General features: G+C 47.3%; 1 protein-coding gene across 5 annotated transcripts in view; it reads left to right on the top strand.

Moving 5' to 3' along the window:
* The window catches only part of LOC149345374 (alkaline phosphatase-like), a 244,372-nt gene that overhangs the window by 227,811 nt on the left and 2,203 nt on the right, over positions 1 to 14,358 (top strand). For 4 of the 5 annotated variants that reach the window (XM_089546606.1, XM_089546603.1, XM_089546601.1 and 1 more), the window contains one exon: positions 1,684 to 1,791. In XM_089546606.1, coding sequence (XP_089402732.1) covers positions 1,684 to 1,791 — 108 coding nt within the window. Of the gene's footprint in view, positions 1 to 1,683; positions 1,792 to 5,937; positions 6,047 to 14,358 lie in introns of those variants that run through there. The other variant, XM_089546604.1, reaches the window with a different exon arrangement.

Below are 14,358 nucleotides of genomic sequence, written 5' to 3'. Positions count from 1 at the left end.
ATCTGACAGACGGGACGCTGCATTAACGAACGCTTGCTAGAGCATCGCCGGACAGCTCATTCGTTATCTAGCGGAGGTTACCTAGCTGATCACATTCACCGTTGCTCACGCAAACCAGCACGAAAAGCGTTTTTAGAAATAACAAGTGTGATGCGAAAGTTTCAGACTAAAAAGAGACCAGGAATTTTTGAAGCCTTCAGCATAATCAACTACAAATAAAACTGTGTCAGCAACCCTTCTGTGGCGCCACGCAGAAAAGAAATAGATTACCTCAAGGCAAACGTGTTGGTTCAGCCAGGTAGGCGATAAATAGAAGGTGCGCCGATGTGGCAAACTTGAGTGGCATGACACTCCTGCCTTCTGCGTTTGTTCGATAATGATTTTTATCTGGTCACAGATTACTACCTCTTTGCGCCCCCTTTGTAAATAATACCTCTTTGTGGAATAAAACTCAGTTCATGTCCGGCGTTCGTCCATTCTCGTCTACCTTCGTCCGTGTCTTTGTTAGCCGCTGCAGTGTCACACAATTGTACTAGCAACCAACTAGCACAGCTTTCTACGCTTAAAATCTGCAGTACGTGCACAGGGCCAGGTGGGATTGACGGCAGCAGGAGGCGCGTCAGGCGTAGCAGTGACCCATGTATGCACCTTCCCAAGTTTCGTCAAAAATTTACGAGGAACTTTATCGGCTAAAGTGGTGAAAGGCGAAAGCCTGAGTGCTGCATTCTGCTACGCGATTGTTCACTTCACATTCTGTTGGAGCATTAATTAACTCCCAATTAATGACGCTTAAGCTTGGCCTTTAGAAGTGGAACGCGACAGCCTGTTGTAGCGCTGCCAGGCAGTCCACGGAACGCCACCACCCGTTCGGCGCGATGCGTTGCCCTTTGAATGCAACGCTTTTTGAGGAAAGGTTCTACGCCTTGCTCGTCGGTAAATTGGTTTTTGAGGAGAGGAAATGTGTCTGTGTGTCATGTCTCGGTGGTCACCTATACGTCGCCGTAACGGGAAGGAAGGAAGATGGTAGTGAACGAAGACACCGTATTCACTAGACGCGCCTTTGTTCATTCCAAGCCGTCGAGCTGGCATGGCGGAGTGGTAGCGCGCTCGTCTCGCACTCCAGAGACCGGGGTTCGATTCCCGAGCTCGGCCAATTACCTACTCGGTTTTATTTACTTATCTGGTCTGACTAGAAAAGTTAATTAGGCTAATTGGTTAAGTAAGTCTCACTAACTTGGAGCATCACTATACGATCTCTTTAATTGGTTGCATGGTTAGTAGCCAAAGTACAATAGGCCCCGTTTGAAGTTCGCGCACTGTGACGTCACGACCGTTTCGACCAATTGAAAAGCGTGACATTTCTGTCGACAACTTCTGCTTACAACGATGAGGCATTACAGGCTTCCGCCTTAATAGCGGTGTCTGCAGCGTGAAATAAACTTCACCGCAAACAAGCTGAAACCTCGCTTCCACGAGCACCGGCCCACAGCAGCCGTCTCTGATTACTCGCAGTGGGCTACAGGGAACTTCATCTCACGGGACAGTGCATGTGATGCACATACAACTGGCGGCTGCAGAGAGCCCCTGTGAAGCTTACGGAGGTGCACCTGATTTTGCCAGGAATATGATCCGGCCCAGATGGGAAAAGCTTACATGACCTGCCTCTTTTCTCCGGTGCCGCAGGCCTGGCGGGCTTCTCGGATGTGGACCAGCAGCCATACACCGTGCTCGCATACGGCAACGGCCCGACCACCAATCGAGACAGGACCGGCTTGAGCGAAAAGGAAACAAGTAAGTGGGCTGTCGTGGAGGTTTTCAGGTGGCTTTCAGCGGCTTGCAAAATATTTATTTATTTAGAAATACTCAGTCCCTTACAAGCAGTGCGCATGCACAAAACAACACTCATATGTTACAAATGATGGAAAGAGCAGTCATTTCTGAGACAGGAAAGGAAACTTTATTACAATAAGCACAGGAACAAAAACAAAATTTTTGGCTGTAACGTACGTTCAGTGACAGGCACAGCATAAAGAGCCGCATAGAAAATTTTAATTGCAAAGCAATAAAATTAAAAAGCTTGCAAAGAACTACCGTCTCAGTTTAAAATGCATGAAGGGTGCATGATATTGAAACTGAATTATTTACAGTTCAGTACCCAAGCCGCAAAGGTAATCGGCGCAGTATTGGAAATGGATAGTTTCCCTCTGTGTCCTATGTGCGACCGTTATTTACTAACACGGTTCCTGTATTGGGCCGATTACCTGCGCTGCTTGGGCATACTATACTGATATCATCATCATCATCAGCCTGACTATGCCCACTGGAGGGCAAAGGCCCCTCCCATATCTTTCCTGTTAACCCTGTGCTCTGCCAGCTGGGGCGAGCCTATGCCCGGAACCTTCTTAACCTCATCCACCCATCTATTCCCCCCTGCAACGCTTGCCGTCCCTTTTAATCGAGTCCGTTACCCTTGACGACCATCTCTCCTTCGATTCACTTTCCCTGCCCCCAGCCCATTTATTCCTTTCGGCTGCGTTTGTTCCTTCACCCACTCTGCTCTCTTCGTGTCTTATCGTTACGAACGTCGATTGATTGCTGTCTTGCCCTCAATCAAGTTAGAACTTTTTCTTTAGCCTCCACGTTTATGTTCATTAGTTAGAACCAGTAATGTACAGCAGTTATATTTGCTTATCGATTTTCAACACCTAAAAGACCCCATGTGAGTGAGGTTTTACCTGAGAGGTAGGCAAGGCATGAATTGACAGAAAAGTCGTTCGATGGCAGCTCTGAAGTCGCTGGTGTTCCAGTGATGGCAGTTGTAGAGGGACAGAGACTTAGTCCCCTACAAATTAGAAGGAGCGCGACGCGGACGAAGCACACAGGCCGGGAACCAGGTATCGTGTTTACTACGCACGCGGCCCCACGTAGCCTGCTAGAGCGAATGTCACGAGCCGAGGCGGCGCAGCACTGCTGATGATGGCGGTGTCGCTACAGCAGTCTTTACAAAAAAAAAATGAGTTTAGATCAGTCGTTGTTCTGGCATGTCGTGGATAAACAGCCATGTTATACGTGATGCGGCTAGAGGTCTAATGAATTGGCATGATAACTGTACTGCTAGGTGTAAGGCATGATAGAATTTGTGAAACAAGAAGAGCCTAGACATTTTTGGGCGTGCTTGTAAGCTTGGATGACCGGCCTTAACAATTTATTTATTTATTTATTTATTTCGAATACCCTCAGGGCCCGGGTCGGGCGTTACAGAGGGGAGTGGAATACTCAACATAATTAAGATAAAAGCACAGGCACGTGTATATATATATATATATATATATATATATATATATATATATATATATATATATATATATATATATATATATATATATATATATATATATATATATATATATATATATATATATATATATATATACACATATATATAGGGGTGTCAAAAACAGTGCAAAAATAGTAAGGAACACCAGAAGGTAACAATAAACATCCAAGAATTCAATACAACTACTACAAGTAAGGAACACCAGAATATAACTGTAGAACACAATACAAGTAGTAATACGGGGGTAAAAAATAAATAAACAGTGCGTAACGATTAATCAGGAACACCAAAATGAGCTTTTAAGGCATTTTTGAACAATGTAACATCAGTAATAGACACAAGATCTTAATAGACACAAGTAATAGACACAAGAACACAAGATTAGACTAGTGACGCTTGTATCTTCAGAGTTAGCGGAAAAGATAAATCTAGCTGCACGGTTTTGAAAAGCTTCAGTGGTAGCTCTTTGGCTATGGTGATGAAGGTCCCACAATGCGCAAGCTTACTCCAGCTTGGGCCTTCTGAAGGTTACGTATTCAAGATGGTTTACGTGAGAAGGCGCACGAGTTAGGTTACGTCGAAGGAAACCAAAAGTACGGTTCGCATCTTTAGTTTAATTTTAATGTGAGAAAATAATTTGAGATGTTGGAAATGCGAACGCCTAAATATTTCAAAGGGGAGATTTAAAGGGAGAGCGGACCCATTCCGGAACTACTTGTGAACGGACAATCCTGAAGACTGTGGAAGGTAATTAGAGCTTTTGTGTTAACAAAGAGAGTCATTAGCCAATTTCGACACCATTCCTCGACTTTAGCAGACAGTTCTGAAGAGCTAAAAAAGTGAATAGGGCTATATATGAGACCATAAATAACGCAATGGGCGAAAAGATTGATATCAGAAGACATGAGATTAATATACCGGGTGTCCCAGCTAAATGTACCAAACTTTAAAAAAAGGCGAAGTGTTCTAGTACAGTGAAACCAACTGAGGTTTGTTCATAGGCGCGTTGGCTAGTCTTGAGTATTTTTTTCACTGTTCAAAGTTAATTAATTGGTTAAGTTTAATTATCTAACTTTTTAATCATTGACTTCAGAAAGAAAGTGTAAATGAAAAAGTTTTAGATCGCCTCGAAAAACCGCTAGTAGTGCTGTTTCCGTCAAGTTACGGTCTACGTAGCTTTATTTATTGGCCTTAAAAGAAAGTTATCACGTGATCAGCTGCTCGCTCACTTCTCTGTCCCAATGTGCACCCAAAGCCTCATCGAGGAGAGGACTTCAGAAAAAACGGACTTTATTCTTTAAGGCGTGTCTTGGGACGTTGAAGTGGCACAGTTGTCATGAGGAAGCTTTTTCTTATTGTGCGGGCTATGGTTCAAGGCCGGTAAAGAAACTGCTTTACGTAAATATTACTTTGCTGCAAATGTCTGAGTAAGCTGTTTCTCAAAGCGATCTACAACCTTTCCATTGACACTGTTCCTCAAGTCAATAATTAAAAAGTTAGTTAATTAAGCTTAACTAATTAGTCAATCTTGAAGAACGAAAAAAATACTGCAGACTAGGTTACGCGACGCTAAACAACCCTCATTTGGTTTTAGACGGCTAGGACATCCCGTGTTTTTTAAAAGCTTGGTTACATTTAGCTGGGAAACCTGGTATACTGTCACGTAGTAATGACGGCAGTCCAGCGTGCAGGAAGGCAACAAAAATGCTTTTAAATAAAACTCATTATTAGCCTGGCTTGCGCCCACAAAGAACTTAATGACTCGGCAGTGGCGTTGCAGCAAACGTGCTCGGCGGTCGCCTGCCGCTCTCACCTTGGCTCCATTTAAAGATGTAGCCAACTTTGGACATACGGCGCCAAAATTTACCACAACATTCTGGAGCAACGTAGAACTGGCCCCGCCTGGAGAAGAAATTAGCCTCGCCTCGTCTTCCATCATGGCCGGCAGCTTTGAACAATCGACAAGCGCTACACAGAGTCGCGGCATTACTCTCCTTTCAAAGAAGCCTCTACGCGATGCTTTAAAATAAATAACGTAATAGAAACAAATAAAATTAACTGTGCGCAATAAACACTGAGAGTGTAAACACAGCGTCGTTTTGCACGTAATAGGGCTTTACATGGACGACGTGGACAACTTCTCGTACGCGGCGTCACTGGGACGAAGTAATTTCGTCAGGGATGACTTCACAGTGCATTTCACCTACCCGACGAAGAACTTTGTACGGGCCGATATAGCGGCGCAGGAGGTTTGAAGCGACAGCTTCACTACGCCAGCCACTTCGCCTCGTCGAGCGTGGTCGCACCTCGGCCCTTATGCCCGTGGCTGCAGCCGCGCGCCGGAGCCACCGCAAGATGCCTGCCTGCCCTGTCCTACCCTCATGTAGTTTCTCCCACTTCTTGCGAAGCCATGATCGTATTCGTTTTTTTTTTCTCTTTCGTTATTGTGATCGCAATAGCCGCCTCCTCCGCTTCGGTTGTCTCTGCATCTGATTGATGTGATTATTTGAGGTTGCCATCCGAGTCTCTGACTCCACCTGTGCTTTCTCAATGCCTTGCCGTCTCTGTTTATGGTGTTTATTTTTATTTATTCGTTGCAGAGTCCTGCGGCGCCCGTATGCGTTATTGCAAGCGGGGGGAGGGGTAGGATGGCAAATAAGATTTGCTGTGAAACCGAAGACACAAATAAAATCATCATCATCAGTCTTACTACATATCTCTTCATCTCTCTTTAGTTAACCCTGTCTTTTGCCAGCCTCGGCCACCGTATCCAAGAAAACTTCTTTATCTCATCCACACAGATAACTTTCTGCTGCCTTCTCTTGGAATCCACTCTGTTACCCTTAAAGACCAGCGGTTATACTGCTTTCTTATTACTTGCCCTGCCCACGCACATTTCTTCCTCCTGATTTCGAATAGGATTTTGGTTTCGCTTATGGTTTCGTTCCCAGCCGACTGAGTCTACGAAAGACTCTATAGTGTAGAGCTCCGGTAATCTCGACCTCCTGAGGTTCTTTAACGGTTACTAACATTGCAGAGTACCCGAGCCCACAGCAAAGGAACGATACTCTGGCTGACACAAACAGGCATTTATTACTACAACAATAATAACTATAGCTAGCAAAAAAATACGCTAAAGAATCGAGCTCGTGCGACTCACCAGCATGGTTACGAGCGAAAGTTCACCCACAAGAGGGCAACGGGGAAATTTCGAAGCCGCACGGGACGAGCTGGCGGGGAACATTCCCACCACAAGACCTCACCCCACTGGCGGAGAGTTGAGCCACGCCGATACGTTCGTACGCGACAAAATCGAGGGTTCATCGAGAGGAAGTCAACCATTTGGGACCAGCGGGGCAGGTCCCCACATCCCCTCAACCTTAAGTAGACCCACGCGCCCAAAAGTACATGCTATGGAGCAGTCTCCTGGTCTTCAGGTCCTTGAGGCAGGTCTCGAAGCGGAGGTCACGCCGACAGCATCCACGCAGTCTTCTGCGGTATTCCGAAGACGGCGTGAAGGTCTCCGCTGGGGCGACTCGCATGGCCCCGCGGACTACGTGTCCGCAGGCCCGCGAAGAGGAGGGCCGGTTGGGAACTGCAGGCCAGGATCCTGCAGTAGTCCCCAGGGTAACAGCAGCCGGAGGTGGGTGCTGTCTGGTCTCGCCACGGCTGTACCAGATGAATGCGGCGAACAGGATACAGGCCGCTGCATCGCAGCAAGCGGCAGCGGGACAATGTGCACAGGACAGCAAGCCTGGGTGGCTCCATTTGATCAAGATTTTGAAACACACTCCGTATACCTTTAACGTAAGTCATGGGAGGGGAATGGTGTCCGGATGAGCTTCGTGACGCAATCCTTAAGTCGCTAGCAAAACGTGTAAGGCGGCTGTGTAAACGCAAAGATCGAGTGAACAAAGCTTTTTCTTAAGTTGAACGAGGCTTCTCAGTTCGTGCGAGGTTAAAAAAACTAGTGCGCAGCAAGATGCGCCCCTCCCAGCATCACGGTCCGGTGGTCGTGTCTTTCCCGACGTGGTGCAGGCAGCTCCGAAAAGGCTTATGCCTAACTACCGCTGATCATCATCATCACCATCGTTATCAGCCTGACTACACCTACTGCAGGGCAAAGGCCTCTCCCATGTCTCTCCAATTAACCCTGTCCTTTGTCAGTTGCCGCCACTGTATCCCCGCAAACTTCTTAATCTCATCCGCCCACCTAACTTTCTGCCGTCCCCTGCTACGTTTGCTTTCTCTTGGAATCCACTCCGTTACCCTTAAAGACCAGCGGTTATCTTGCCTTCGCATTACCTGCCCTGCCCAAGCCCATTTCTTCCTCTTGATTTCAACTAAGATGTCATTAACCCGCGTTTGTTCCCTCACCCACTCCACCCTCTTCCGATCTCTTAACGTTACACCTATCATTTTCCTTTCCATAGCTCACTGCGCTGTCCTTAATTTAAGCTGAACCCTCTTTGTTAGCCTCCACGTTTCTGCCCCATAGGTGAGTACTGGTAAGATACAGCTGTTGTAGGCTTTTCTCTTTAGGGATACTGGTAAACTGCCATTCATGATCTGAGAGAACCTGCCATATGCGCTCCACCCCATTCTTATTCTTCTAGTTATTTCCCTCTCATGATCCGGATCTGCGGTCACTACCTGCCCTAAGTAGACATATTCTCTTACTACTTCCAGCACCTCGCTACCAATGGCGAACTGCTGTTCCCTTGCCAGGCTGTTGAACATTACTTTGGTTTTCTGCATGTTAATTCTTAGCCCCACCGTTCTGCTCTGCCTGTCTAACTGATTGATCATGCTTTGCAGTTATTGTCCTGATTGGCTTAGCAAGGCAATGTCATCAGAGAATCGCAAATTACTCAGGTATTCTCCATTAACTCTTATCCCCAACTGTTCCCATTCCAGTCCTCGGAATGCCTCCTGTAAGCAGGCAGTGAAGAGCATTGGCGAGATCGTGTCTCCCTGCCTGACACCTTTCCGTATTGGAATTTTATTGCAGACTTTATGGAGAACTATAGTAGCTGTGCAATCGTTATAAATATCTTCCAATATTTTCACATAACACTATTCTACACCCTGATTCCGCAATGCCTGCATGACAGCTGAGGTTTCCACTCAGTCAAATGCTTTCTCGTAATCAATGAAGGCTATATATAGGGGTTGGTTATATTCTGCGCATTTCTCTATCACCTGATTGATAGTGTTAATGTGGTCTATTGTCGAGTATCCTTTACGAAAGCCTGCCTGATCATTTGGTTGACTGAAGTCCAAGGTTGTCCTGACTCTATTAGCGATTACCTTAGTAAATACCTTGTAGGCAACGGACAATAAGCTGATTGGTTTGTAATTCTTCAAGTCCTTGACATCTCCTTTCTTATGAATTAAGATAATGTTAGCGTTCTTGCAAGCTTCTGGTACATTCGAGGTCACAAGGCATTGCGTATACAGGGTGGATAGTTTTTGTAGCACAATCTCTCCTCCGTCCTTCAACAAATCTGCTGTTACCTGATCCTCACCAGCTGCTTTCCCTCTTTGCATTGCTCCCAAGGCTTTCTCTACTTCCTCCTTCGTTACTGGCAGGATGTCCCTTTGCTGTGCTCGACTGCCTCCCTCAGTAACTTGATGATTACATTCGCTACTGTATAGAGTTGTGTAGAACTCTTCGGCTAATTCAACTATCTTATCCATATATTGCTGATGACATTGCCCTGTTTGTCGTTTAGCGCATACATCTGGTTTTTACCTATCCCCAGTTTTCTCTTCACTGATTTTAGGCTACCTCCGTTCCTTAGAGCAAGCTCGATTTTCTCCATGTTAAACTTTCTGATGTCGGCTACCTTGCGCTTATTTATTAACTTCGATAGCTCTGCTAGTTCTATCCTGTCTGTGGAGATAGACGTCCTGATGCTTTGCCGTTTCTTAATCAGATCTTTAGTCTCCTTAGATAGCTTGCTGGTATCCTGTCGAACCATCCTACCACCTACTTCTGCGGCGCACTCCGCAACGATAGCTGTGAGATTATCATTGATTTAACACTACACTCGTCTTCTTCAGTTAAAGCGGAAAATGTGTTCTGCAGCGACATTCTGAATTCCTCTATCTTCCCTCTTAACGCTAACTCATTAACAGCCTTCCGCTTCACTAGTATCCTCCGTTCCCTCTTCAAACCTAAGCTAATGCGAGACCTTACCATTCTGTGGTCGCTACAACAGACCTTTCCGAGCACCTCCACATCCTCTACGATGCCAGGTTGAGCGCACAGTATGAAGTCTATTTCATTTTTAGTCTCACCATTGGGGCTCTTCCACGTCCACCTCCTCTTTGCTCGTTTGCGGGAGAAGGTATTCATGATACATAAATTATTTCTGTCTGCGAACTCTACTAATAACTCTCCCCTACTATTCCTTGAACCTATGCTATAGTCACCTAACGCCTGGTCTCCAGCATGCTTTTTACCTACCTTCGCCTTAAGGTCGCCCATCAGTACAGTGTACTGGGATTTTACTTTGGTCATTGCCGATTCCACATCTTCATAGAAGCTTTCAACTATCTGGTCATCATGGCTTGATGTAGGCGCGTGGGCCTGCACCACCTTCAGCTTGTACCTCTTACTAAGCCTAATTACGACAGCTGCCACTCTCTCGTTAATACTGTAAAACTCCTCGATGTTGCCAGCTATATCCTGATTAATGAGGAATCCCACACCTAGTTCTCGCCTATCTCCTAATCCACGATAGCACAGTACATGCCCGCCCTTTAGTACTGTATATGCCTCATCTGTCCTCCTAACCTCACCAAGCCCTATGACATCCCATTTAATGCCGGCTAATTCCTCTAATAGCACTGCTAAGCTAGCCTCACTTGATAAGGTTCTTGCGTTAAACGTTGCCAGGTTCAGTTTCCAATGGCGGCCTGTCCGGAGCCAGAGATTCTTAGCCCCTCCGCTGCGTCACAGATCTGACCGCCGCCTTGGTCAGTTGCTCCGCAGCCGCTGGGAACTGAGGGCCGAGGGTTAATTGGTTTGCTCATAGAAGGTTGTGGCCAAGTACCACACCAGGGTGGCCAAATCCTGTTCTGGTGAGGAAGTGCGTTGTCGGTTCTGGTCACCGAAATCAGGCCGCACTCCAAGCCTGGTTATGCAATTCCATCGACAAGCGGAGTTTTTTTTTTTTTAATCCGGTGGAGAATTGCGTGGCACCGGGATTCGAGCCCCCGTCCTCTTGCACGCGAGGCGGATGCTCTACCTCTACGCCATCGCTGCATCGCTCTAATGGCCGTAAACCGCTGATACCGCTGATAATGGCCGTAAACTAAGTGAAGACCCGAAAAGGGTTACGTGCGAGCAGCCGCGACGAGACATCACTTCTGTGGGGTGGTCCTACCCCGCTCACTGCACCAAGCAGCTTCTGAGCGGTCGGCGCCCACCATATCGGAAGGTGTTGGAGCACCCGGTGCCAAGCTGCAACACCAGCGAGCTGGTAGGGGCACCAATGTACCCAGGCCACCCGACTCCCGTAATCATGCCTCCCAGAGTCGAAACTGAGACAGAAGAATAACCAGTGGCCGTGTTTGCAGCCAAGTACCACTGATACAGCTGCCTTTATTTGACTTAAAAGAAGGCCCGCGAAATACAAAAAGAACCACGTGATAGGGAAGCAGTTTGCAAGCAACAACATTCGCTTATCTTTGCAACGCTGTCCCGAACGGGGTTCGGCGTTTTGCGATGGTTGCGAGATATACGCGAGCAACTCTCGCATCGGCGCCAGGCCGACCGTCTTTTCAGCTCGTGACTGTTCAAGTTCGCGGCATGGCCACATCCACCTTGGCACGGCCACAAGGCCATCACTCTAGGCGAGGTTTCGCGTGAAAAAGCGCTCCATGCGAGCCGCGCTTCACTTCCTTGAAAAGCAGTGCCCGCTCACTTTCCATGACGCAAGCAGTTCCTGGCGCATATCTAGCAGAAGGGTTGAAATGCGGGCCAGTTGGTACATTGTAAACTGAGAAAAAACCAGTCACACAAGACGACGGACAAGAAGAGAGTACACCACCTCTAGCCACCATTCTATCTAGCCACCACCCCAAAACGCCGAACCCTGTTCGGGACTGCGTTGCAAAGATAAGCGAATGTCGTTGCTTGGCCGGTCGTTTGGGAGCGCTGAAACTGCTTCCCTATCACGTGGTTCTTTTTGTATTTCGCGGGCTTTCTTTTAAATCAAATAAAAGAAGCTGTATCAGTGGTACTTGGCTGAAAACACGGCAATCGGTTATTTTTTTATGGGATCTACAACTCCTGCATTGACACTTTCTTCCTGAAGGCAATAATTAAAAAGTTAGCTAATTAGTCTCTCCTAATTAATCACGTTTGCATAATAAAAAATACAGCAGACTAGGACACGCGACTGTCAACAATCCTCAGTTGGTCTCACTGGGCTAGGGAACATCCTCTTTTTTACAAGCTTGGTTACCTTTAGCTGGGACACCCTGTATACACACCACTAACCACGCAGATTGCGATGCGCGATCGCTACTGCGCATCATAGAGGGAGAGAGAGAGGGAGACTGTCGGCGAGGTGATGGAGAGCGCGCGGCGGCGGCGGCCCCGGCGCGCCAGCTGTGCGCCGTGTGATGTCACCCGCTCCTCGCGCATGCGCAGCTTGGCCTTTCTAGGGCTCCCCGAGAAATGGCTCAGCGACTAGCGTAGTGTTGCTTTCGGAACAAAACTTGATGAAAAACGTGCTGAGCATGTCGAACAGTTCAACTATGCTGCAGTGCAACACATCTCGCACTCAAGAAAGCAGACCGCAGGCACTAGCGATCGAAAATCACGCTAGGCACAGCAGTTGTCAAGTCCGGACAAAAAAAGTTCCGCGAACCGAACAGGCAGTCATCCAATGTTCCAAGCGCCGGCCCTGCGTTGTGCGCCAGATGTGGGGTTGTAATAGGGGATGAATACGTTCTCCCCGTTTAACCAGGGCTGACGCTATTGAAAACAGCCGGACCCAACCCCGTGATCGCGTATGCTACCGAGCGCACGCTGCCCACGGCGGGCCTTGCTCTGAGGGAACAAAGCAAGGATATTATGGCTGACACAAACAGCCATTTATTGCTACAACAACAATAATAACTTACTTAATTAATGCATTAGAAGCTGTCCGCCGCCGCGGTGGCTCAGTGGCTATGGTGCTCGGCTGCTGTCCCGAAAGACGTGGGTTCGATCCCGGCCGCGGCGGTTGAATTTCTTTGGAGGAGAAATTCGAGGCCCGTGTACTGTGCGATGTCAGTGCACGTTAAAGAACCCCAGGTGGTCGAAATTTCCGGAGCCCTCCACTACGGCGTCTCTCATAGCCTTAGTTGCTTTGGGACGTTAAACCCCATAAACCAACCAACCAACCATTAGAAGCTGTCCAAAATCGTGCCACTCGATTCATCCACTCTTCATACTCATACGATGTCAGCATTTTTTCATTGAAAGCATTATCAGGACTACCGCCCCTTTTGTTCCGTCGTCGCATTGCAAGTCTCACCCTTTATTACTAATTTTTTCATTCTTCACTCAATCGGTCGCCTTATATCACAGCTGCAGCACGCATATCTCACCGCACCAGTCATCCCCTACAAGTTGACCGGCCGCCATCGCATACTGCCACATTTTCTGCTTCATTTTCCTTTCGAGCTGCAGCGGACTGGAACGGCCTACCCCGTGACATCGTCAACATCGCTTCATCTTCTACTTTTCAAGAACATGTAACCGATCACCTTCAGTGCTAAATAATGTTCGCTGTTTTGTTTGCTCATTTCATTAAAATCCCACCCCTTATGTAATACCCCCGATACCAGGGGGCTTTTAAAGAAAACAAACTCAACTGAACTGAACTGAAGCAACAAACTACGCTAGTGAACCGAGGACGTCCGACTCACCAGCAAGGTTACGAGTGAACGTTCGCCCACGCCAGAGAGAGGTTCAAAATCCGAGGCCGGACGGAACGAGCTGGCGGGATAACATTCGCACCACAAGGGCTCGCGCCGACAAGTTCGTACGCGGCCAAGTTCCCGAGCTAAGAGAGCCGTATCCCCCGCATGCGCAGCAATCACGCCGTGCGAAGCCCTCACGTAGCTGAGACGGTGGCGCGCTCCCTCGTTAGTTCTGGTAACTAACTATCCTAGCGAGGGTGCCCCGCGGGGAAGCCAACCATCCCCACGCTATATTGGGGAACGCTTTCGAGTGAACGAGGTAAGTTCGCTTTTTGTAGTGTTCAAAGACATGTGGATTCTGAGGCTCAGCATTGAATAGAGTCGAAGTATCACTATAGTTTTAACGCACCAGAACTTTCCACAACACGGTAAACGACACAGACGCGAGCATACGGCCGAATTTCGCCGCTGAGGTCCAGAGCCATATCGTTGGCGTAAATCGAAAAAAAGGGGTCGTTGAACAAGCCCCTGAGGTGCACCCGAGGAGACATTTACGTAAACGGAACAATAACCTTTAATCAAAACCCGCTGCGTGCGGCCCTGAGGCTGCGAATGAAGCCAATTAATGACAGTGGGATGCAGATCGACACAAAATAAATTGCGTAATAATAATGCATTCCGTACAGAATCAAAGGCTTTTTTTTAATCTAGAAATACACCATCGGTTTGATAAACACAGCCAAAGAAGAAAACAGTTCATTACTAGTAACTGAGTGGTACAGAAAAAGCCATGCTGAACTGCTGTAAAATACTCATGATAGTCAAGTTGGTATATGATAGCGCTATAAATTGTTTGCTCAACGTTTTACAACCCACACTAGTTAGAGGAATCGGTCGTTCTGATCTGCATTTATGCACTTGGGCTACCTTAGTATTAGCAATTTCTGGGGTTGTTCTGCTATTTTTCTATTGCGTGTACCGGGTGAATCTTCCTTTCAATGAACGCTATTTGTTTTTTATTTACTTTTTTGAGCTAGGAGTGCCACTTCGAGAGCTGAGATACCCTTCAAGAGCCGTCTTACAAGAATGCTGCAGAA

Source organism: Amblyomma mixtum, chromosome 5 (assembly GCF_055824585.1).
Source record: "Amblyomma mixtum isolate Tamu chromosome 5, ASM5582458v1, whole genome shotgun sequence".
NCBI classification, from domain to species: Eukaryota; Metazoa; Arthropoda; class Arachnida; order Ixodida; family Ixodidae; genus Amblyomma; species Amblyomma mixtum.
This window is presented reverse-complemented; position numbering and strand designations above follow the sequence as displayed.